At 47.2% G+C, this 25,256-nt stretch overlaps 1 protein-coding gene across 8 annotated transcripts in view; it reads left to right on the forward strand.

Annotated features, from left to right (window-relative positions):
* The first annotated feature begins 7,732 nt into the window (after nucleotides 1-7,732).
* The window catches only part of ZNF362 (zinc finger protein 362), a 42,323-nt gene continuing 24,799 nt past the window's right edge, over nucleotides 7,733-25,256 (forward strand). For 2 of the 8 annotated variants that reach the window (XM_066636847.1, XM_066636848.1), the window contains exon 1: nucleotides 9,649-9,773. In XM_066636847.1, coding sequence (XP_066492944.1) covers nucleotides 9,727-9,773 — 47 coding nt within the window. In that variant the 5' untranslated portion in view covers nucleotides 9,649-9,726. Of the gene's footprint in view, nucleotides 7,770-7,877; nucleotides 7,907-8,610; nucleotides 8,677-9,648; nucleotides 9,774-9,921; nucleotides 10,016-11,129; nucleotides 11,219-19,754; nucleotides 19,909-25,256 lie in introns of those variants that run through there. The other 6 variants (XM_066636852.1, XM_066636849.1, XM_066636854.1 and 3 more) reach the window with 6 other exon arrangements.

Raw genomic sequence — 25,256 nt, forward strand, 5'->3', positions numbered from 1 at the left:
ATACCCGAGCAGTGTGGAGCAACTTCAAGCTATTCCGCTCTCCTTGGACTTGCGCCACCTCAGGAGTCCAAGTCCAAGGAGACCCATAGGGGCTGCAGTGGCTTACCCAGGTATAAGGGGAAGAGTTTCCCCTTACCTTCAGCTGAGCAACTTTGCAGCCCTATCTTGCCCTGGATACAGTGCAAGCCTCCTGGCTTGCCTGTTCCAGTGCAAGATAGGATAGCGCTGGAAATACCCTGAAATACCCTGGTCTCGAGCCATAAAGAGCTTTAAAAGTCAAAACTAGCAGTTTGAATTGAGCCCCAAAACAAACTGGCAGCCAGTGGAGCCACTGAAGCAGTGGCCCGACTGAGTAGAACTGACTAGCCCCAGCGGCCACATAGGCAGCAATTATGCTGATGTTTTATTTTCAGACTATGATGTTAACCTAACATAAGGAAGAATTTCAATGCTGAGACCCCCAAGCTAATAATAACTAGATAAGCCCTAGGACCTGTCCTTTAAAAGAACTAGGGAGGGTGGATCTATCCAGGCTCCCCCCATTCCATCCCGATGCAGGTTTTTTTAGCATCCACTTTTCCTTGGATGGGATGCTTGGCATGTCAACCAGAAAGGCCTGTTCCATCGCCCCCCACACAGTACCCCAGGATTAATTAATCATGCATTACTCATGCGGTAATTCATCAACGCAAACGAGAACGTGATGAAATGTAATTACGGCCGGCACGTTTGGCAGAGTAAAAGCATTTATTGAACGCATCCGTCTCAGCTGAGAGGGCAGGGGGCTGAGATTGCCCTGGAGAGATGAGTGAGACAGTCTCTTCCACCTCTTATCTGCACCAGAGGTGTACTTCAAAAGCCAGCCACAAGCTGAGAGTGTGAAGTGCCCAGTTTGAATCCCACTGCAGACTTGTCAGAACCTCATTGGATGACTGGAAACCATTCTATTATCTCAGTCTCAGCCAAGGTCTGCAGAACCTGAGATGACACACCAACCGCTCCCCTTACCCAGCAGTGCAGCGGGCATGGCCTCTACCAATATTCCTCTTCCTCTTCCTACTCAGCTTCAAAAAGAAGGAGAAACCTGCTGAAGAGGAAGTGTGGAGGAGTCTCTTGCCCAGGGATGCCAAACTGCTTTCATACAGCATGCCAAATAGCTTTCATGGTGCCTGTTGAGGGCCAGAGGTGATGTCATTAACCAGGAAGTGACATCATAAAGCATGATGATCAGAATAAGCACTTTTCAGGAACTCATTAGCTGCAGATGACAGAAAATACAGAGGGCACATCTTGATCATATTTTCAAGATATGGGAGACCCAATTATCACATGGGACACCCTTTCATCATGCCTCTTCTGCCAAGGCCTCACTTCACAGCTCAGCAGCTGAGAGCAGCTAATGGTGGGCTAGAAGAGCCCAATTATTACATGGCTGGATAAACAGCTTCCTTCATGATTTGGGGTGCATTCTTAATGCATGCAGGATAACATGCAGTGAAGCCCAGAATGTCTTGCCCACACCTAAGATAAATGGAACTGTGTTCTCCCAATTTCTGATTACAAAGGTGGATCTTTCCCTGAAATAAAACGGACGGCACACATCTTTCTTACAGACAAAAAGAATTTCTTGAATTGCATACCTTTTGAAGGGCCTATGCCCCTGCATTTCTCTGTGAGTCTCTGTTCTGGGCATGCCTTCTGACTGAGTTAGTTCAGATCAGTGACTGCAGTGGAGATGCAGTGGGCAGCCTCCTTATAGGCTGAGTAATTCTGCCAGGGTCCTGCATTGAGAGTGGTTGAGTTATTCAATCACAGCCTATCTAGTGAAGTGACTGAATCATCCATAGGTTAGCAGAAGCCCACTGGAAGGAGGTCAGGCTAGAGCATATAATCATGCAGGGGGGGCAACAAACAAGTCTTTTGTCTTGGGAGGGTCAAATGTTGTGTCTGGAAGTTTGAAAACTCCTGTGGTCAGAAATGTGAGATATCTGATTTGGGGGCTAGCACTGGGTCAAAAAAGGTTAACTTTTGTCTGTCTGCTTATGAAAAGAGAAAACAAGGAAAATCTGGAGAAATGGGGTCATTTGGGGCAAACTGGTAACTGGATGGCTGCCTCAACCTCAGGCTAGGGTAGTCACAGCCACAAGTTTGCCCACCGCAGTCAGCCCTGGTCTCTGTCATTGGCTGCCACAGGGACAGGGGAAATTAAGAGCACAATGAAAACTGGTACTAGGAATTCTGAGGGAGGAGGAGGGCAAAGAGGAGGGCTGGTTCGGCTTCAACAGGTGGCACCTTTTGGGCCTCAGTACTTCAAGGGGACCCACTGCTGAGCTGGAGGAAGCAGGGTAATTTTACCAGATGAGATTCTGGGATGATAATTTATGGAACCCCAGTTTAACAGCTCCAAGATCTATGGATGGCTCCATGCACCCAAGCAGTGCACATCATTAGTCATCATTTCACTCATTCATCTTGTATCCATCTATTTTGTCAGCCCAACACAACATTGTGCTGGGTGTTTGATTTCTCTTCACTATCTGGAGCATGTGTTAGAAAGGCACAATGAAAATGTCTCCAGTTAATGAATATACGAAGAAGATGGTGGCCTGCATCTTGTAGAAGCTGCCATGTTTTTCAGGTGGCACACCCATGTCTCCTACAATGCCCCAGAATGGTGCAATGTCTAAAGGTATTGTGGGAAAAATGGCCCAGGAACTCTGCTGCTCCCTTGCTGCTCCGAAATGGCTATTTAATATTTTTAAAATTTTTATTTTTTTCAATTTTGGAAGTTGCTTTGATCTTTTTAAGAAAAGCAGAATATAAGTCTTCCAAACAAACAAATACACTCTTTGTTTTAGTTAAAGCTCCTGCCTTACTTCACCTCAAGCTCCTCTGGTTAAGAAAATGACCAGGACCAGAGTGAGCAAGGACAATGCCATAACAAACAAGAAATGTGACAAAACGTGCCTTGGGTGCCTTTGGGGAGACAGGTGTAATACAGATCAATCAATTAATCAACAGTTACATGTATTCTAGAGAAGCTAAAGGAGGCTTCTTCTGACCTCTGCCCTCAGCCAGAAGGGCCCCTGGGCTGTTTTTCTACTGGTATTCTAATCCCCCCTCCCCCCAAGAGTTCAGTTTGATCAAAACACAGGAAATAAATCTAAAAATAAATAAATATGTTGGGAGCCATCTTGAACCACTCCCTTGCAGGGAAGATGGGAGACAAATGTTTTGAATGAATGAATGAATGAATGAATGAAACAACTAAGCGAATCAAGTATTTTTTTAAAAACATAAATTGAATAAATGAGAAAACAAGCTCTTGTGCATATAGCACTGGATTGTCAAACATAAGGCCCGTGGCCCTGATTTGGTCCCTCGAAGCAATTTCTCCGCCCCCCCCATTATAATTGTGCTCTCTCATGCCTTGAAATTATGAACAAGATTTGCACATTTTCTCTTATTACATTTGCCACTAAATGAGTTTCTATGTGAGAACCAATATCTGCTTCGTGATGTCACTTCCTGCTTCATGATGTCACTTCCAGCCCTCAGCAGGCACCACAAATGCTATTCAGTCCACTATATGAAATGGGTTTGATATAGCAAATGGGTGAAGACAGTATCTTTGGTTGGTCTGCTTGCTTCAAGTATGTTGAAGAGCAGTTGATGGTCTGGATTATAGGTGTGGCAACACTTGTGGATGCGCAAATTGAAGACACAGAACATGAAAAAGTAACCAAAGTGCAAAGCTCTTCAGAGTGAGGTAGAAGATTCTGGCAAAGACAGGTGAAAATTGTACCAATAGTAGTGGGTGCTTTAGGTGCCATACCAAACAACTTGGAAAAACACCTGTCTATACATGAAATGACTAGATATGAACCGCAAAAGGCAGCTCTCTTTGGAACTGCACGTATTTTAATAAATATCACTAAATATCCTAAGTCCTTGGGAAAGATTCCATATTTAGAAAACACCCGCTGCCACCAGGTGGACTGTGATCAGGACAGTCGGCATCCTTCAGTCTCGGAAGACTATGGTATCGCACTCTGAATAGTGGTTCCGGAACAGTGTCCTCTCCAGTGCGTGAAGCCTGGGTAAGGTAGATATGGAGGATAGACTGTTACCCATGAAGCAAATCCCCCCTCTCCACATCCCTGAAATGGTCCAATGGAAAGGCAGAAGCCAATACGGTTGTTTCCAGCGGTGTCACAGGAGTTGCCAGAACGTGACTGTGTTCAGCCATGAACTGCCTCAGGGACTCCGGCTCCGGATTTTGCCTTGAGGTTGACTCCTGAAGCCTTTTCCATAACTGGATGTAGCCACAAGGCAGTGGAGGTTTGGGATCAGAGTTTTCCTTCTCTCAGGTGAGCTGCCTTCCCAGATTAACGAGTCCCATCTACCCGGTGGACTGTGATCAACCTTTTAAAATAATAACAACAACAAACGTTACATCCCCTTTCAAGTCTTCAAATAATTACTTCACAGCGGTTCCCCCATCTCTGGGTTCAGAACCTGCGGATTTGACCCGACGCACATTTGGACCCCTTGTTTGGAGGGACCACAGAGGACCTCCGAATGTGACCACAAGTGTCTTCCAGTCACGATTGGAGGTGTTCTGAGGTGCACTTGGCAGGAGTGAAAGAGAAACCAGAAGTGCCTCTCAGAGGCCTTCTGAGGCATGGGGAAGCCACACATGGCCTCCCCACACCTCAGAACACTTCCAGATGTGACCAGAAGCCACTTCCGGTTGCGTCTAGAGGTTCTCTGTGGACCCATACAGATCTCAGTATCTGCAGGGGATCTGAAAACGGATCTCCCACCGATACCTAGATCCAACCTGTCTATAATTTATTGAGATGCACCCCTGCCTCTCTCCATCCCAAAGGATCAGAGCAGCTGACTGAGGGCACTAACCTATGCACGTCTACTCAGAAGTAAGTTCCATTATGTTCTATGTGGTTTACTCCTAAGAAAGTGTGTATAGGATTAATAATAATGTTGGCAACCTTCAGTCTGGAAACACTATGGTATCGCGCTCTGAATGGTGGTTCTGGCACAGCATCTAGTGTGACTGAAATGCCGATTCGGGAGTGACAATCCCTTCCACACTGGGAGCAAGTGCAGTCTGTCCCTGGTCAGTCTCCCTGGCTATGGGTCTTCCTTCTTTGCCTCTCTGCCTCAGTCTGTTGGCCAAGTGTCTCTTCAAACTGGAAAAGGCCATGTTGCACAGCTTGCCTCCAAGTGGGCTGCTCAGAGGCCAGGGTTTCCCACCTATTGAGGTCCACTCCTAAGGCCTTCAGATCCCTCTTGCAGATGTCCTTGTATCACAGCTGTGGTCTACCTGTAGGGCGCTTTCCTTGCACAAGTTCTTCATAGAGGAGATCCTTTGGGATCCGGCCATCATCCATTCTCAGGACATGACCGAGCCAACACAGGCATCTCTGTTTCAGCAGTGCATACATACTAGGGATTCCAGCTCGTTCCAGGACTGTGTTGTTTGGAACTTTGTCCTGCCAGGTGATGCTGAGGATATGTCGGAGGCAGCGCATGTGAAAAGTGTTGCAGCCTTATATTCGAAGGATTCTTGCTTAACTTACCATATCTCCAATTCCCTTATCTCTTTATTTAATTTATTACCCTGTATTTTATCTTTTCCCTGAGTAGACACAGTTCAGCTCCTTTCCTATTTTGCCTTGACAACAATCTTGCAACATAGGGTATGCAGGTTCGGCCAAGGTCACCCACTGAGCGACATAGCTGAGCAGGGATTTGTGAACCCCATTTAAGGCGGGGTTCACTCTAGTAACTGCCATGCCAAACTGGCACAAAAGCCAGTTGGACGAAACATGACTGGCTCCCAGAAGACCAACAGGCCCATACTTAGGCAATTCTCCAGGGATGAGAACTCCAAAAAAGGGGTAACTGTAAAGGATGACTCTTGGAGGACCCTTGCAGTCAAGGCTGCCCATCCATGAGGGCAACTGAAGCAGCAGATGGGGGGGGGGGCTCCCCACTTGCTTGCCTCCACTGTTTCTTCTCTTTCCACTCCTTGGACTGGAAAAGGAAGAGGGAGAAAGAGAGGAAGAGGAAACATGGAGTAGAGGGGAGTTCTGAGCAAGAGTGGAAGGAGCAGAAGCTGGCACATTATTGGGCAAGGGGCGCAGGATTTGGCACACTGTGTCCTGATACTGAGGTGTCAGGGCATCTTGGGCTGGACCTGACACTAGAGGAAAGTGACATTCCAGGAGGGAGCAACTGCAGGCTACCAATGGGAAAGTTAAAGACCTACCAAGAGAATGGAGAGTGTGTACACTAGGAGTAGCCAACTGGAGGGCCCAGGGCCAAATCAAATCCTCAGACACACCCTGTCCAGACAAACCCACACCAGAACAACTGCAGATCCCAAGGACATTCCTCCACTGAGGGCTGAGGCACATTCCTCCGAGGCATAGGGCCCTTTAAGCCTCTCTTGCAGAACAGAGATCAAGAGCATTTGTGGCAGAGCCCTTTGCTCTATAATGTATCTTTGGGCACTTTCTCTTGAGCTATGGGAGGTAGTTGGTAAGCAGAGTCCATGTTGTCTTCAGTCCTTGTTCAGTTGCACACAGGCCCCAGGTGGAAAATGAATGTTGCTGACCAATGATGGTGTTTTTGAAGGCATCTCACAAAAATGTACACACACTTCATCGGGTCAAATGTACCATGCTCTAATTTGCACTGGGACTGTAATGGTTTGGGAGGCTCTTTTGGTCCCTGTCCCGAGATTCTCATGAATCAAATAGTCAAATAGGAAGCACAAGAAACCCATGAGGACATTGTGACAATGGTGACAGTGTGTCCCCCCCCCCCATGCTGTGCATCTGGAACATCAGCAACTCAATGATACACTGCGCCTGAAGGTGGAGGTTCCATTTCACAGCTCATAGCCACCAACAGCTCCCACAGCCCCTGGTACTGTATATAAACTCAGGAGCTTAAAAAAAACAAACACCATCAACCAACCCCCCCCCCCCCCTCCAGACACACAGAATATGAAAAGCAGATCTTAATGCCAGGAAAGGAGAGTAGCCTGGGGCAACTTTTTGGAAGAGTGGGAGAGAATGCTCACTGATGTGTAAGCTAGTGGGGGGGGGGGGAATCTTTCAAGCCTAGCCCCTTCCTTTAGCTGCGTTCCTTTTTTTCTTTTTCTTTTGCAAGCAATGTCTGGGCACATTCTGCAGCCAGGCAAAACCACAGACCCCCCCCCTTCCTCCTCCTTCGCCCTCCCTCTCCTCCTCCACTACCACCCAGCAAACCACCCCCCACCCCCCACCCCAATGTTTTCTTTTCCGAAGGCTCCCTCCCCTGTTTCCCCTCCCCTTCCCCCAATCTCTCATGTGAATACTGTATGTGCCCATTTTGGAAACTCTGTGCAAGAAGTGAATTTAGAAAGGGAAAAAAATCATCATCATCATCATCACGTTGAATCCAAGGAAGGAAGAGGGAAGAAAAGAAAAGAGCAGAAAAATTTTGCTACAAGAAAGAAAAGGAGGGCGAGAGAGAGAGAGAAAGAGAGAGAGAGCGAGCAATTTTATTTTTTTTAATTTTGGAAAAAGAAATTTATTTTTATTTTTGGAAGTGGGGAGGAGGGAGGGAACAGAAAGCAAGGAATCGTGGCAAGGAAAAAGAAAATTTTCTAGCTGTATGGATCTCATGGAAACCAACCCTGGGGCTGGCTTTGATGACTGAAGAAACCAGAAGTGAACAGTCGGGCGACCCGGAAGGTTTGAATCAAGCCTTCTTATAACCACCCAGCAAAGGGGGGGGGGTAGAGGGGAGGGAAAAAAGAGAGAGAGAGAGAGAGAGGGGGAAAAAAAAGCCAGGCTAGACAGACAGACCATCACAAGATCACCCTGGGAGGGTAGGGAGGGGGCCAAACTGTCTCTTTTAATTTCTGCTTCATTCTCCTCTCCTGATGAACTTGGGTGGGTTTCCTATTTTATTTGCAAAAAGGGGAGGGGGAAAGAAATCTTGCATTTTCCTTCTCATGTCTGTTCCCCCCAGCTTTCCCTCCCCCCTTTCCCAAAACTCAGCAACTGAAGGTGTGTATTATTATGATTATTCTTGCAATCAAATCAAATAAAAAAAATATATATATATATATAAATGCCTGAACTCCCAGGGCTAGAGACTGGAGTGGGAGGGTTTGCTGGGGGGGGGGGAGAGGAAGGAGAAGGAAAGGGACAGATTGAAAATGTATCCCTGAAAATGTATCCCTGTCTGGGAAAGTTGCATGCACTTCCTGGCTTCCTTTTTTTTTTTTTTTTTTTTTTGCAAGTGCATGTCAGTTTCATGTCAATTTCAGAGCTAAGCTTGCAGATAATGAATAAAAATAGAGGCTCCTCTTTTTTTTTTTTGGTGGCGTTGATGGGGGGGTTGCCTGTTTGCAGACTTCATGCATGGCGTTTGCACCCGATCTGTGTCCGGATCGGAGTGGGGGGGGGTTGTCTTACCCGTGCCCACTCCTCCTCCTCCTCTTCTGTTCCCCCCCCCACGCACTGAAGCTTGGGCGGGTGGAGAATGAGGAGGAGGAGGAGGAGGGAAAGAGGAAGCTAAAGGGGGGAGCCCATTTTCTTCTTGCAGACGGATCGCTGGCTGGGGTTGCAATCTGCAAGTGGAGCATGTGTTTTGGTATAGGAAGTGAATTTTTTTTTTCTCCTAAATAAATAAAAGCCGGGCTATTCAAAAAGAGAAATAATCATAAATAAAAATAAAATACCCCTTTTGCTGCAGTGTCTCCGGCCAACCACGATTGAATGCAAATAAAACAAGGAACCGATGGCCAAGGAGCTGATTTTATTTATTCTTATTTTTCCCCCTTTTTCTCCCCTCTGACTTTATACTTTTGTGGCTGCCTGAATTTTTTTTTTTTACTCCTTCCTCTTGGAAGGCTTCAGATTTCTCCCCATTTTTCCCCCTGCAGATCTGCAGAATATGGCCGTCCTCATTCTGTTTTAAAAATAAGCGAGGCTGCCATTTTTGTTGTCCTTTTGTCTGCAAATTTGAATAAAAAACTCTTGAGAATGTGGGAGAGGCAGCAGAGAGGGGGGGACAAGGGGGCACCTGGAAGGGGGTGTTTTATTCTGTTGCTCTTGCTGCTTTTTTTTTTTTTACTGAAAAAAAGTCTTCCATGCTTTGCATTTGTGTGTGTGTCTGATCGCCTGTATGTTTGTGAGAGAGAGTTGTGTGGTATTGCACTGTTGTTAGACTGGGTGCCTGTGTGCGCCTATGTGTGTGTGTGGTGTGTGATTTCCCTTGCACTGAGAATTGACTCTTAATTGCACTTTTCCTGAAAAAAAAATAAAATTAAATAGGACTGCTTAAAAGATCTGAAGTGAAAGTTTGTGCAAAAGTTGTCTCTGTCAATTTTTGTGTCAAGGGGAACCAAATCCCCTCCTCTTCCCTGTCTAAACTAACCCTGATCTGTGATGTTTTGTCTTTATTTTCCCTTTTGGTGTATTTATATTGCAAAGTGGGGGGGGGAGAGGAAGAGAGAGAAAGTTAACAGGATCTGATGGTACTTCCTTTCAGGGGGTGGAAAAGGGGTTTTGGGGCGTGTGTGAGTGTGTGAATTTTGCTTTGCAAGGCTCCGAATTCTGTGTTTTGTTTCTTTCTTTAAAAAAAAATGCCACGTTTGCTTGAGGAGTAGTTTTGAAAAATTTAGCTGTGTTGAGCAGGGAAATGTGTTATTTTCGTGATGTGGAATCTGCAGCTTTAAGAAAAAAATGGTGAGATTTTTTTTTTCTCCCCCCCCCCCCCCGTGTTTGCAGTTGTGTGTGTGTGTTGAGAGAGAGAGAGAGAAATCTTGGCTTGATAGGAACATAGATTTTCATGTGTGTCTCTGTCTCTTGCCATACATGTGGTGTTTTGGTGTATACATGAATTTTAAGATGTTTGGGGCACAATCTACTCTGCAGCCGGGAGAAAGATTTCAACATTGGGCTATAAGAAGGGATGTGTATTAAGACAGGTATGAATTTATTTTGGGGGTGGGGGTCGGGTGTCGGAAGGAGATTCTTTGCTTTTGCTTGCTGTGCATTAATCTGCAGTGTCTAAAATACATGCTCCCTTTTGTTCTGATACATTTTTTTCCAGTTGCATTTCAAAGGCTTAGAATGTCCCAATTGCTCTTTCTCCCCTTGCAACCCCCCCCCTCCCCAAACCACTGCTTGGCATAAGCCTTGATTTGTTGCCTGTTCTGAACTGGGCCAACAGGAGGCCTGTAAAAGGTGGAGTCACATTTTTTTAGGGAAGGCGCGCAAGTTTGGACTATCCTGGGGCAAATCTGGAAATTGGGGGAGGGGGTTGTGACAAGCCTTGGATTCTTCATGCAGGCCTAAGAGGTGTTTGATAAGATGATGTTTGCAAGGAATAAGAAATGGAAGGCTTGTCTTGCTCTCTCAGATAGATAATGTATTGTTGATGTGCTTTTTTTTAACCAGGCCAACTTTTGTTGGGGTGCAAACATGTAAACCTTTGGGTCACACAGAACTGTTTTGTTTGTTGACACATGCGGTTATGCTGAGAGAAATTTGCCCAGTTGATTATGTGGTCTTTCCTGGTCTGTGTTCCTTTAGCTGACAAGTCATGTTAAGTTTAGGTATATTGTGTTGTTTGGTGGATCCCTCCTTCAGGCTGGATTCAAATTCACAGCCAAGTAACGGTCCAGGGGTGAAGACAGGACAACTCGTTCCCTGGACTGTGCTCTGTATGTCTCTGTACTCTGTTGTCTGATGCTGTCCCCCCTTAACTCCATTGCTCCATCCTAGGTTCAAAAAGGAAGAGAGAATGGAGAGGAAGAGGAAAGGCAGAGGAGAGACATTCTGCTCCACCACTCACCTTGCCTCTTCTGCATATTTTCTTTCCTGCTGCATTTCTCCTTTTTGAATCTATATGTTTATACATTCTGGGGCTATTGGGCATTGTGGGTAGAACGCAACCATGCTGGCTTGGTTATGCGCAAACTGAATGGCATGAGAGAACTGCAAAGCAAACTAGAACGCAAAGTCGTCGGACATGGAGGAGGAGGGGGACTATGGTGTCTCTCTGCCTTGCTCATTCTGCCCTTGTTTCCTTCCTGTCAGGTTCCTGTGTTTCCAATTCGGTTCCGCCTCTTAAATTGGTGCGACAGAATTGTTCAATTGCCAACAATGTAGCCAAGTTACCTGAACAGGTAGGAGGATCCCTGTTGCATCTCTGCGTGTCACTTCTCTGGGGCTGGCCTCCTTTCAATGAAGCAGCTGATCAGTACAGTGTCTCAAGCAGAAACACAAACGGTGCTCTCTTTCAGGGGGAGAGAATGCTTACCCTTTCCTCCTTCAAAAGGAATGACTTCTGGGTGCAAGGGTGAAGTGAGCCCTCCTGTTTTAGTGCCCAGAAATTGTGCATGGGCTACTGAGGTTTGGGAAACTCAGATTTTGCGTATGAACTGCGCCTGCCTCTGGTCCTGTGTGTGGTTGCAGACGAATGCAGGAAGTTGTTGCCATGTCTGATAGTATGATAGTCAGGTTTTAATTTTCCATTAGTGGCTTGCCATTGGTGATGATCAGAGATGTTGGGTGTGGGTGGCTTCCTGACTGGTGATAGACATTATCTCTGCTATTCCCAGTGGCTGGCAGCTGGCCCTGCAGATTTCACATCTGGACCCTACGTAGTCCCTTATCAAGCCCGATAAACCACTGGGTAGTTATGGGGTCTCAGCACCCTGGCAGGGCCAACTGCTGGCTTCAGCCTTTCAGCTTCCAAGGTGGATAGGCCCCAGCCACCTTTTTGCTTGCAGCCACCATGTTTTACCACAATAATCCCAGTGTAGTGGTGTTCCAAGGCATTGTAGGAAAGAGTGACCATTTTCCCCACAATGCACCTGGATAATGTTGATGTTGAGGACTCTGAGCCAATCCTATGGAGGTCTACTCAGAAGTAAGTCCCATTACAGTCAATGGAACTTACTTCCAGGAAAGTGTGGATAGGATTGCAGCCTTTGTGGTTTGCCAACCTGTCTTAGGGGACTCCTCCCATACAGCAACCCTGTAAGATAGGCTAGTGTTATAACTTGCATATTGCGGGGTGGGGACTGCAACTGTGAAAGACAATCACTTTTCTGTGGGCTGCTAACTTCTGTGTACTTACTTACAACTCTGTCTATAGGGCTGGCCCAAGACCTATGAGGTGGGGCATCAAATGCTTTGCCTGGTGGTTAACCAGCTGCCCTTTCTGCTGCTCCTCTTCCTCCATCCCCATGTACAGGTGGGCACTTTGTAGGTTCAGAACCCACAGATTTGACTAAATGCAGGTTCCGAATCCACACTGGAGGGCCTTCCCTGACCTCCTGGACACGACCAGAAGTGTCTTCTGGTTGCATATGGGAGGCTTTCTGAGGCCTCAAAGCTGCCTCTCCAGGCCTCAGAACACGTCCAAAGGTATTGGAAAGGCACTTCAGTTTCATCTGGAGGTCCTGTTGGATCCCACATGTGGATTTCATTATCCATGGGTTTTTGGTATCTGTGGGGGGTCTGGGAATGGAACCCCCGCAGATTCTGAGGTCCCGTCGGTATTTAAAAATGAAGAGAAAGTATGGAGGACTCTGACACTGTAGCCCACCACTCTCCTCTCCTCCACACTTCCTTTTCCTTTTCCAATCCGAAGCCAAGAGGATGGAGGGGGCCCCCCAGCCAATCCATCTCCTGAGGTGTCCACCTCAGCTGGCCACATGGATGGGCTGACCCTGCTGTCTTTGCCTGTAAGCTAGATACAAGAAAAGGCTGCAGGTGGTACTTCAGCAGACCCCGACCTCTTTTGCAGGGTTCCCCTGGAGTTCAGGATTGATAATGACCATCTACTATTTGACATGGGGCCTCCCTTGAAAAGCTTCTTAAAACTTCAACAACCAAGAACTGATGTAATGCAGTGGCTACGAGACTGAGGGGTGAACTGGAACTCACCTCTGCCATGTATTCTCATTAGTTGGCTCTAGGCAAGACCCTCCCTGTTGTCCTCAGTCTTCCCCATCTGCAAGATGGGGATAATAAGACTTGGTCACCTTACAGGGTTAGTGGCCATCGTGATGGTTATGCACCACCTTCAGGTTCAATGACAGTATGGCTCTGAATATCAGGGGAGTAACAGCAGGGGGGCACTTGCCATCATCTCCTGCTTTTGGGCTATCAAGAGGCAGCTAGTGAAAAATAGATGGGCCTTGAGCCTGATCCAGCAGGATGGTCTGATGTTCTTATGGAGGATGTCCAATAAGAACAGGGTGCTAACAGGACATGATTTCACCCGGGATCCAGGGCAGCACCTTTGTCAGGGCAATTGCCCTTCCAGTGGCTCCCCCACTCATGCCACCAGCACTATCTCCTTCCACCTCCTCCTCCTGGCTCCCTGCTTTTTAAGGAGGTGAAGGGGAAGTGCTGGGTGAGCCACTCTAGCCCTGTAGTCTTGACTCCTCTCTCTACTTCTTCTCTACCTTCCATATCTACAGAATTGTGAAAGGGTGGAGAGGAGGAAGAGGGGGGAAAGGCAACAAGGTGGTGAGCTTGGAGGATGGTGACGGGGAAATCAGAAGGATGCAGTAGAGGGGTGGGGGAGTCTGGGGATGGTTGAGCGGCAGGGTACATTGGCACCCTATAGAGGGGAACCTCAGCATCCCTCTAGATGCATTCTCCAAACTCAGCTCCACTTTGGACAGACCTGGTGCAACAAGACTGCCTGGATTGTTTTCTGGCTACCGGAATGATTAATTTCTTACTATCTCCTGCTTGTTAATTTTCTCAGTGTCTTCTTCAATGCTGTTTTACTGTGGCTGTTTGATTTGTTTCGAGGCAACTGTTTTACTGTGTGGTTGTGTTTCGGCTGCTGTTTGGCTTCTGTGCATTGGGTTGTTGTCACAGCTGGCCAAAAACCTCCGACTGCCTGAGGTGGTGTGGCCAGTGGTGGTGGCCAGATGGTGTGGCCTCTTATCTGGTGGTGTGGCAAACTCTGATCTTCCCATTCCCTGGGTTGGAAAAAGAAGAGGGGGATGAAGAGGAAGTACACAGGAGAGAAGAATGGCAGGTTAGAGAGTCAGAGCTCACCACTGCACCCCACTCTTCCTTCTCCTTTTCCACTCCACTGGAAGGAGGAGGAGCAGAATAGGAGAATGGACACCCCCAACAGAGATGGACACCTTCCCCAGTCTGCTGCCTGAGGCGAGAGCCTCAGTTGACCTTATGGATGGGCCAGGCCTGGTAGTTTGATTTTGTTTGAGAAGCACCTTCAGTTTGTATTTAACAAAGAAGGGTGAACACACATGGCAATTTGGTTATTGACTAAAAAATTCTGTGTTGCTTTTTGGTTCTGTCTCAGGGTCCACCAAGACAGCTTCTGAAAATAAGCGTTGGTGTTTCAGAGCAATTGAAAACAGCAATTCAAAATGGGCAACCCTCACTATGCAGGTGGGCTAATTCTGCTGCATCTGTACACAGGGTAGTCTGATCCCTTCTCAAGGCAGCACAGTGACTTGTTTTAGTGGAGGAGGATGGAAAAGATGCAAGGCCAGAGCAGGCCAATCGGTGATGAGACCAATTCCTGAGGGAAGTGGTGGGTTCTCCTTTATTGAAAGTCTTCAGGCAGAGGCTTGATAGGCAACATTTGCAGATGCTCTAGAGAGGATTTTCCTGCTTGCAGCAGGGGGTTGGACTAGATGGCCTTTAATCTCTTTTTGCCTGACCCACAGGTGTACATATTTGGTCCCCGTTGTGTATATGCAATGTTGGGCAGAAATGGCTTAAGGTCCTTTCCAACTCTAGGATTCTTGTAGGTGGGTACTTTGAGCTCCCAAGAATCATTTGAGTCAAACAACTGATTTCTTCTCGTCTAATTTAATTAATGACTTGTGTGATGTTTGCACAATTTTTTTACACCTGATGGAACATTCTTTATGCACAATTTGGGGCTGGATATGTGTAAAGAATATCAGAATACAATTGCAATGCGACAATTAAAGCAATCCAAGTCTCAGGCTGTGATTCTCAAAGCGTTTACCTGGGCGTAAGTCCAAGAGACCCAGTGAGACTTCAGAGTGGGCATGCCTAAGATTGAGCGGTTAGGCTGTTTGTTGCTGCCAGACATGTAAATGGTCACACAAACCATACATAGTTGTTGTGGAAAAGACCACTGCAAATAACCACAGCTAGGAGCGTTTGGCCTCCTGGACTCATCAAAACTTTATTCTGGTACCTGGCAAGTTGAAAAGGTGAGGGGGCAGAGTTGGTCCCTTAACATCTCTTTTAAATAGTTGGAAGTGTTTGTTTGTTCTTATGTTAGAGAGGAAGTAGTTTTGTTCCTTTGCACAAGGCTTGGGCAGGTTTGCCATGAGCTTGTTGGGTGCTCGCCTTTGACGAGTCAGGACTACCAGCAGATGATTTGGCAATGTAGAGATTGGAAGAGTATTTGGTTCGTTCTTTTTGTTTGCCTCTTGATGCAATGGTGGAACAAAGGGCTATTAAACATTTTTGGGGGCTAACAATATTAAGGCTAAGTTGCCTTTTAAGGGCTGGAGCATCAAAAGCACCTGTAACTACTGTGTTCATAGTGTCTAAAACCATTCCTGAGAATTCACATGTTGCAAGCTCTCTAGCAGATTGAACCAAAGTGGATCCATTTGGCCTAGTGTCTTGTTTCTGATGGTGACTGATCAGGACACTTGAGGAAAGGAAGGCAGCAGCTATCCTTTGCTGACCCTTCTCAATAGTTTGGTAAGGTAAACTGCTTCTAGAGATGGAGGTTGCATCCAGCCATCGTAGCTTATAGACCTGGCCTCCATAATGAAGTTGTGTAACTGCCTTTGGGGCTTAGTCTAGAAAGAAGGCACGTGAGGGGGCACAAGACTGAGACCTATAAAATTATGCATGGGACGGAGGAAGTGGGTAGAGTTAAGTTCTTTCCCCTCTCTCACAACACCAGAACCAGTGGACATCCACTCAGCCTGACTGGTGGGAGAGTCAGAGTCAGCCAAAAGGAAATAGTGCTTTACTCAGGATGTAATTAATCTGTGGAATTCCTTGCCACAGGATGTGGTGATGGCACCTGGCCTTGATGCCTTGAAAAGAGGATTGGACAAATCAATGGAGGAACATTCACAGGTTACAAGTCCTGACTATACTGTATGCAACCTCAGGGTTTTAGAGGTAGCTGCTCTCTGAATGCTGGATGCAAGAGAGTTGCAACATGATGCAGATCTGCACTATGTTTCGTATGTGCTCCCAGAGTAATCTGGTGGGTCGTTGTGAGATACAGGAAGCTGGACAAATAGGCCCTCAACCTGATCCAGTAGGTTCTTTGTGTGTTCTTATACAATGAAAATGTCATCAATTGTAATTTAAGTGCCCCAAATGAGAAGCAACCAAGCTAAGTAAGGAACAGAATGAGCTGCAGAGTTGTTGTTTTTTATAAGGCAATTAAACCCGCATAGCGGAGAAACCGGCAAGAGATCAGAACAGTTGCAGTACTGTTGCTACAGAAATAAAGTAGTTAACTACTCAGAGTGTTGTGTTAGAAACAGATCTGGGGAGGTCTGTTAGGCCCAGCGTTCTGCTTCCAAGAGGAAGCAGCCAACTACACTTGTAATTCTGTATATATGTCCACCTGTGTTTGGAACTCAGTGCCCCAGAGGGTGGTGGTGATAACTGGGGTTAGGTGACTTTCAAAAGGGGAGTATCTAGTAAGCGGTGATAATTCATGATGACTAAGGGTGCAATCCTAACCCACTTTCCAGTACCGACATAAGGACAATGCAGGTCTGAGGTAAGGGAACAAACCTTCCCTTACTTTGAGGAGGCCTCCGTGAGTGTCGTCCAACTGCAGGATGCAGCACATGCCCCATTGGCACAGCTATGCCAGTACTAGAAAGTTGGTGAGGATTAGGGCCTAAATAGAGCCTAATTTAGCCTAAACCCAGGAGCAGTCTACTTATTTTATTATTTCTTGTTAAAGATCATTCTGCACAAACAATCCTCCAGGTGGCTGACAACAGATTGTAATTGTAACAAGGCAATGCAAGTCTTAGGTTGCGGTTATAAGGGCACAATCCTAACCAACTATCCAGCACTGAGGTAAAGGCAATGCAGTTCTGAGATAAGGGAACAAGCTTTCCCTTACTTTGAGGAGGCCTATCTGACTGCCACCCAACTGCAGGATGCAGCACATGCCCCATTGGCACAGTTGTGTCAGTGCTCAAAAGTTGGTTAGGATTTGGGCCTAAAAGTGCTTACCTCGAAGTAAGTCTAAGAGACTTGGTGAGACTAAAAGCCCAATTCTGAGCTCTGCACACCGGCTAACTGCCGGCGTGGACTGTCGCAAAAGTGTCATAAGGCACATTTGTGGGGCTTAGCACCGGCCCAGCACCAAAGCTAGCCCAGTGAGAGCTCGTGCTGGATCAGTGTTGACATCGCCCAGACCACTGGGCGGTAGAGAGGTGAGGCGTGGGTGGGAATGGGGAGGAGGCATTCTGGGGGGAGGGAGCAGGGAGATAGGGGGTGGAATCCTGAGCCCCATGTTGGTCTGCATGGTCCAACATGGAGCTGTCCGATTCTGCGGCAGCTCCAAAGCTGCCATAGAATTGAGTAGCCCCATTGCAGGGCTATTTCCTTTACATGGAGGGAAGAGGACAAATGTCCCTTCTTCTGAGGAGGCAGTGGCGGCTGCCTGGGGTGTGCTGCATACTGTTGCAGCAGCCCCACACTCCAGGCAGCTCAGGACTGGACTGTAACTTGCACTATTAATAAGCTATTGGTTCCTGCTGGTTCAGGCAACTGCAGTTGGAGCTGAGTGGGTGACACGCTTTGTCTTGTCATAGCCCTTACAACTCCCTAAAGTGAGTGGATTTTGTTGCCCCCATATTTTAATCTTCCTCCATCTTCCCTTTTATATATTTCTATATCTTTTATAGAAATGCAAGTGTTGTTTGCATCCTTTGAGGGCCTGCCAAAGACTTCTCACTGCTTCCCCTCCCTGGGTTTGAGAAGGAAGAAAGGCAGAGCGGAAGTGTGGAGGTTTCATCCCAAGGAAGAGAAAATGTACAGGAGAGGAGAGTGGGATGCTCTAACCCACTCACTCCTCTCCTTCACACTTTCTCTCCCTCTCTGTTCCTCTCTTTTTGAAAGGGAGCAGGAGCAATGGAGGCAGGGGGTGGGCACATGTGGGCAGTGGGCACCCTCTGCCAGTCCACAGCCTGATGCTCCTGCCTCAGTGGCCCTGATCTCATTACTGTGCATGCCTGATAAGTACAAATAATCAATGCCTTTATCAAGCAAAACAGGTTTGAATTTAAGAGGCTGCCTGTAATTATGTTCTAACTATTCTGCAATGATTATCCACCCGCCCTTTAGCTGCCACTGTCAACACATCAGGCCGCAGGCCTGCCGTAACCGTCCCCTACAGAACCTTTTGCAGCATTCGTGCAAAAATGACCGACTTCTCTGTTTCAGTGTGTCTGTTGCATTACACAGTTTGGTACAGGGAAATTTGGAGGTGTGTTTTCGGGTGTCCTCTGAGTTCACAGAAGGCCGGTGCCAAGCCGTCGGTTCTGGTGCGGCTCTGTATAAAGACTTTGTATTTTGGAACGTGCCCCATGCTCCCCACGCAATCACATTATGGGGGTGAGATTGGTAGCGGCTGACATCTTTCATTGATGAAAGTCTGCTGTGACTGACTGATCTCCTTAAGAGAAACCTGCTACAACCGTTTGAATGTGACTGCAGCAATCAATACAAGAGGTTATCAGAGCAGGAATGATGGTGGTGTGGGGGGGGGGGGGTCAATTAGACCCTGTTAAATGGAGGCAGAATAAAACACAGTGCACGTCCATGGTGGGGTTTAAATGGCCCCCAATAGTACAAACTCTTAGTTAATGACATAATAACTACTTTATATTGATGCAGCAGTTAGGATGGGGAGGGCTAACTAATTAACATTAAGAAAAAAGAATTTTGTCTCTGGGACAATTTGTGTTGAAAGAAAAAGATGTATCGGGAAGTTATTGGGGTCTATGAGACCCCACTGGGAATGATCAGTAGGCTTTTTGCAGACTTTAAATACTATCCCTATGTTGTTTGACCCGTGAACGATAAATAATAATCTTTAATACTTAAATTTTTTTTTTTTTTACATGAAACTGGAGTATTGTCAAATACACCTGTTTTGTTTTTGTTTTAAACTGTGCCTGAATTGGGGTCTATCAAACCCTGGTACCAAGTGTGGGAGGGCATAGCTTGGCACTGCTTATGGTTCAAATTCCTTTAGCTTAGGGTCAGCAAAAGGACAGGGGGTAATCCATCCTTTCACCTTTGCTTGGGCTGTGAGCAGGGTGTTCAATGTAAATAATTCCCATTGAATCAGCTGGAGCAGGAGCACGATCTGGTCCCCAATTGCTGTTTTACGCAGAACTGCCCTTGTCTCTATATCAGGCACGTGGAGGTATACTGCCACTAGCTGTGGAGGTTCTATTAAGTTATTATGGTTCATATGCTGCCACCCAGTACTCCAGGTGCTTCACTCTCGCCACAGGTTGGGCAATGTTGCTGGTGCCTCTCCGCCTTGCCCCGCCAGCTGCATTGCCATTTTCTGTGTGAAACATTTCTTATTTCTCTCTATTTCAGCCAGGTGAGACAGAGGGGGCCTGAAAAGCAGGGTAGTCCCAATTGGGACCCCTGCTTGTATTAACAGCAGTTTGATAGGAACTGGCGAAGGCCTGTGAGCCCCCTATCCCGGGGACTGGTGCTTGTACCTGCCTGCACCACCGGGGGACCGTCTGCCGCCCGCCAGCCTGGAGCATCATCTACACGTCTCCTCGGGCAGCTGCGGCCACCGGGCGTCCGAGGCCAGCCTGTGAGTACCGAAACGGTGGCGCGGCTAACATCTTCCCTTTTTTCAGAGCTGCGGCTGGTACTCGGAGGTATACTGCCTCTGGATGTGGAGGTTTTGTTTTGGTTGTTGTGGCTAAACGCTGTTGCTAGTCCTGTCCTCTGTCATGCGAAACCAAATATCAAGTTGACAGGTTCAGTGAGCTATTCAACAGGGCTGCAGGGTCCCAGATCTCCTTCTGGGGCAGTGGCAAGGTGGGGCACACAGGAGTAGCAACCCTATCTTGATATTCAAGGGTGATGCCAAGGTACCCCAGCCCTGGAGTAGGGCCAGCTTCTGTGTCCCTATATACATGTGCCTCACCCAGCTTGAACCACCCTATCCCTCCCAGCTTCTCCCCTCCCCTGCAGCTTGCCCTATCTCCCTGATATCTCTGGCCTCTTAGCCGGTTTACCAAATGGCAAGCAAGAGCAGTTCCTTCCCTCCCCCCCCCCCCACAGTTACTCCTAGACAGGTGTTCACACGCTCCTACATCTCCTCCTGCAAGAGCAATTGGGATTGGTCCCATAACTCCTGGAAGCCAGCCCCATTAAGGACCTGCCACATTGATTTGGGACAAGCCTGGACATCTAGTTTGAATATCTAGAGATGTGCTCATTAGATGTTCAAACTATGATTGTTGCGAGCTGGGTGGCAGCTCCCTCATGGGAATGGTTCGTCCACACAAGTAACCCTATAAAGATAGGAGCGTGCATCCTCCAAGGCCCCCCCCCCATGTGGTGCCACTCTTAAATATATGAATGAAGTAAAGACTTCTTTGGCTGTCACCCTCATGGATGCACCTTCATGGTGCCATTCTTAATGAAATAAGGACTTCTTTGACTCACCTTCATGGATGCACACATTCCTGGCCTTCAATGCAACAGGTTCTCCTTAAGCCCAGCCCTATATCTATACTATGCCTCCATATTAATTTTTTTTTGGGGGGGGGTATCGGAATGTTCCTTGTCTCTGATCTCTCCCCCAGGTTATTTCGTATTAACCAAGAAACTGAGAGTGTTTGTTTCTTTGCTCTGATACTGGATCTCGGTCAGTAGTAGTTCTGTGGTCCCCCCTGGGCTGCCATTGGTTTAGCTGATGTGATGTACCTTGGAGTTAGGCAGCTGAGCACATAGGGAGTGCTTAGAATTAACCCTATAAGTCCAGACAAGCAACTTTTGAATGACTCTTTGTGGTGACAGATCTTTCCATCCATTGACCACCAACAGACATGTCTAAACAATTAGTATGGGTGTAATATTCTAAGCTACTCTGAGCACACTGTGGCAGTTCTAGGGTGTTCAGGGCAAATCCACATTGAATTGGCTGGAGCATGAGGCTAATCTGGTCCCCGAGTGCTGTTTTGCCCAGTTAATTGCCCCCACCTGTTATGTATATCTGGTACTCAAAGGTATCCTGCCACTAGATGTGGAGGTTCTGTTTGCTTCAGCAAGGGAAAGGCGGGGTAGATTTTTTTTAATTAAAAGAAATAAAAAAAAATGTTCTCCCTTCCGAAGTGTGTGATGGGAGGCACACTTCTCCTCCCATCACTGCTTATTGAGAGATGCATTGCCTCTGACCCTGCAGATGGTATATCACCATCACAACTGGTAGCCATTGATAGATGAACCCTCTATGAATTTAGCATCCTTTTCCAGTCATCTAGGGCAGGGGTGCCCAAACCCCGGCCCGGGGGCCACTTGAGGCCCTCGGGAACTCCCAATGTGGCCCTCGGGGAGCCCCCAGACTCCAATGAGACTCTGGCCCTCCAGAGACTTGCTGGTGGAACCCATGCTTGCCCAATGTGAGTGCTTTCAGCATGAGGGTGACAGTTCAACCTCTTGCATGAGCTGTGGGGTGAGGGCTCCCTCCACTACTTGCTGTTTCACATTTGTGATGCAGCAGTGGCAGCAAAGGAAAGATCGGCCTTGATTTGTGCAAGGCCTTTTATAGGCCTTGAGCTATTGCAAGACCTTCATTCATTCATAGAAGTTCCATTTCTAATATATTACTTTATGTAAATTTATTCAAATTTGAAATTTAAATCAATTCTTTTTCCCCCGGCCCCCGACACAGTGTCAGAGAGACAATGTGGCCCTCCTGCCAAAAAGTTTGGGCACCCCTGATCTAGGCTAATAACCAGCACCTCATCTTGTGCTAGTGAGTAGGTGAACGGAGGTACAAACCTGACACCTTCTCTTAGGGACAAGAATCTAAAATTTGTGAAACCCAAGTCCAGAGCAGGTCTTATGTAGGGCCAGCAGGGGCCCTATTGGGTCCCAAATTCATGTGATTTTCATTGGACTGGCCAGTGGGCTGCCGTTTCCCTTCCTGCCACTGCTTGGGTGGCACTGTGGAGCAGCAAAGCTGAGGTGAGTCAAATTTTTTTTCCTGTAAATGCCTTGTTGGCATAGAAATTAACAGTGCAATCCTAGCCGTGTCTGATCAGAAGTAAACCTCACTGAGCTCAATGGGATTGACTCCCATGTCAATGTGTATAGGGCTCTGGAGCAACACTTCAAGGCCCAGGGTGCTTGCTGGAAATCAACTCAGAATAGTGATCAGAGATGCCAGGAGAGCCACTTTTGAGGATGGATCATGTCTGCTGCATACCTGGATTTGAAATGATTTCATCATTCCAATTGGACCTGATGTAGACATGCATTGAAATAATAGTTGCTTGGAGGGCAGGGGGCATTATAGCTCAGTGGAAGATCCCTGACTTTGCATGCAGAGGGTCCCCAATGCAATCCTGGTGTCTCCAGATTAGGGCACAGAAACATTCCTGTCTGAAACCTGGGACAGCCATGCTAGACACTGTCCACACTGCAGATAGATGCTTTAACTCAGACCAGGGACTTGAGCAGAGGTGCAATGGTTAACCTCCTCTGCAAGTGAGTGATTCTGGGACATCTCTGTATTGGGAGAGATTGAATGATCTGTTGGGGGAGGAGATGCATGTAAACCTGTTGCTCCCAGTGCAGCATTACTTGCCACCAGCAGATTAGGAGGCCAGATCATGCAGAGATGTAACAGGCAACTTCCCCTGCAGGTAGCTCCTTGGAGTATAGTTTGAGAATAACCATTCTAGAGGAATTTGCCATGTTAATGCAAACATGCCAAGTGAATTTCTGGTTTCTATCTGGTCAGATTGAAAGAATCGTAACTGACAGATCTTGTACAGGTAGAGCCTATTTATACGCATTAGTTCTGTTCCGTGACTCGGCGCGATTAACAAAAAACACGTTGTGCTAAATTCCATAGAGTTATGCAAATACACTGCAGCATGACATTCCGGATGGAAGGAAACTAAGGCAGCTGTTATCAATCCCCTTCCTTCCCCTCCGTACTCAGCCCTCCCCGTTGTCAGCTGTCCTGCTTCTTTCACCGGTGGGATGTTGAGCTTTTAAGAGTCCAGCCCTATGCATTTCTACTCAGAAGTAAGCCCCATTCTAGTTAATGGGGCTTACTCCCAGGAAAGTGTGGAGAGAATTGTAGGCTAAATCTCATGCTTTGCTTGCTAGAAAGGCTTGCTTGTGTCGGTGATAGCCTGCACCACGGGGGGGGGGGGAATTTGGCAAACACTCCCTGAGTTTTTTAAAGCAATCCCCTCTGTTGCTACTGCACCTGTGTGTGTGTGAGTGAGAGAGAAAGAGAGAGAGAGAGAGAGATTGAGCTCCACCTTGCTGTACATGTTCTGGCTACAGAGGTTTTTGGTCCCCCCTTCCCCTCTTCAGCCTCGGCTGGCTCAGGGGCTCCAGGAATGTTACTGTTCCTTTGCAAGGGGAACCTCTTCCATGGCTCCAGGGCTGTTTCCCTGCCTGGGTGAGGCGGAGGCTTTTTGCAGTGTTTTGGGCTGCCTGGAAACGGATCAAGAGGCCAGCGCAGGGCAAAGGAGGCAAAAGTGTGTGTGACTTTCATTACCCCCACCCCATTCGCTTGAGATAAATCCGCAGATAAAAAAATCCGTGGATAAATAGGCTGCACCTGTAACTTGACTGGAGAGGGTTGGGGTACTTATCAGAGACTAGATCCACCCTTCCAGAATTTCCCCAGTTCATTGTCTTGGTGGGAGGTGCTCATGGATTTGATCCTGCATTGCAACCTTGGGCAGTGGCAAAGCTTGGTGTTACTCACCACCAATTCCAACTGATGCAACCAACTCTTTTAGATTTTATGGTGTTTACTTAAAAGCTGTAGGTTGTAAATCTATCTATCTGGTGCAGGTTCAGGAGCTCCCAGACTTGCTTCTGCTGTGTTGCAGCTAGCTTTTGGCATGTGCTGTTGGTGGCAAGGGTGTCCTGTCTGGGAAGCTGTCTGAAGCAGTGCCTCAGATGGCAAATTTTCAGTAGTATCTGGTTGCTTATGCTACTCCTTGTTTCTCTCACTGGTATCTTCTCCCCCGCACTTCCTCTCTTGCTCCATTCTGACACTCTAGCCCAACACTTTCCTCTCCTTCACACTTCCTCTCCCCCTCCACTCCCCTCTTTCTTTTCCAATCCTGGAAGTGGTAGGAGGAAGAGGTGCAGTGGTGGCAAGGTACAGAGAGTAGAAAACCAAGGCACCACATAAAGGGGCAGTGGTGGCAACTTGACACACTCCCTTCATGTACTGGGAGGCCTGGAGCCATCCCTGGTTTATGGAATTTTGACGAGATTTATCTCTACAGCAATGCAGTGAACTGTTAGAAGTGAGATAATGGGTACGCCAACACTCTGTGTTTCCTTCAAGGTTTATTTTCCCCAATGGGGTTGAGCTAGATGATCTTGAAGGTCCCTCCCAACCCTGGCATTCTATGATTCTGTTGGCATTTTGGCCCTCTTAGAGTATCTATATGATTACATACTTAAGTCTACCCATGAGGCCATTCTGTTTGCACCCCCTACAAACTCCAGAGGGCTCTCTGTCCTGCTCAGGACAGTCACCCTATTAAAGATCTCTCTGTTGATTACTGCAATGACTTTCAGCTACTTATGCAGTGGATCTGCATAAGCCTGTTTGAGGAATATGCAAAGGTTCATTCCTTTTTTTAATGGCTTGCGCCTGTCTCGGAGAGGCGCCAACTTAGAAGAGCCATTCCCTCCCATGTGAGGGGACAGGGAGATGTCTATCCCAAGAGACCACCTCCCCTTGGCTGTTTTGAGCAATGCACAATCATTTTTTAACAGGGCACTCTTATTGAAAATGCATTGGCCATTAATTAGAGACTGTAGTAACTGCTGCTATAGGAGTTGTCTGCACTGAGTAGGGAGTTGGAATATAGGAGCTCAAAGGTCCCTTCTGATTCTAGCACTTTGTGGTTAGAGGACTTTAAATCAGGTGACTGGGTTAAA

This window comes from Tiliqua scincoides, chromosome 9 (genome assembly GCF_035046505.1).
Source record: "Tiliqua scincoides isolate rTilSci1 chromosome 9, rTilSci1.hap2, whole genome shotgun sequence".
In the NCBI taxonomy this organism is placed as follows: domain Eukaryota; kingdom Metazoa; phylum Chordata; class Lepidosauria; order Squamata; family Scincidae; genus Tiliqua; species Tiliqua scincoides.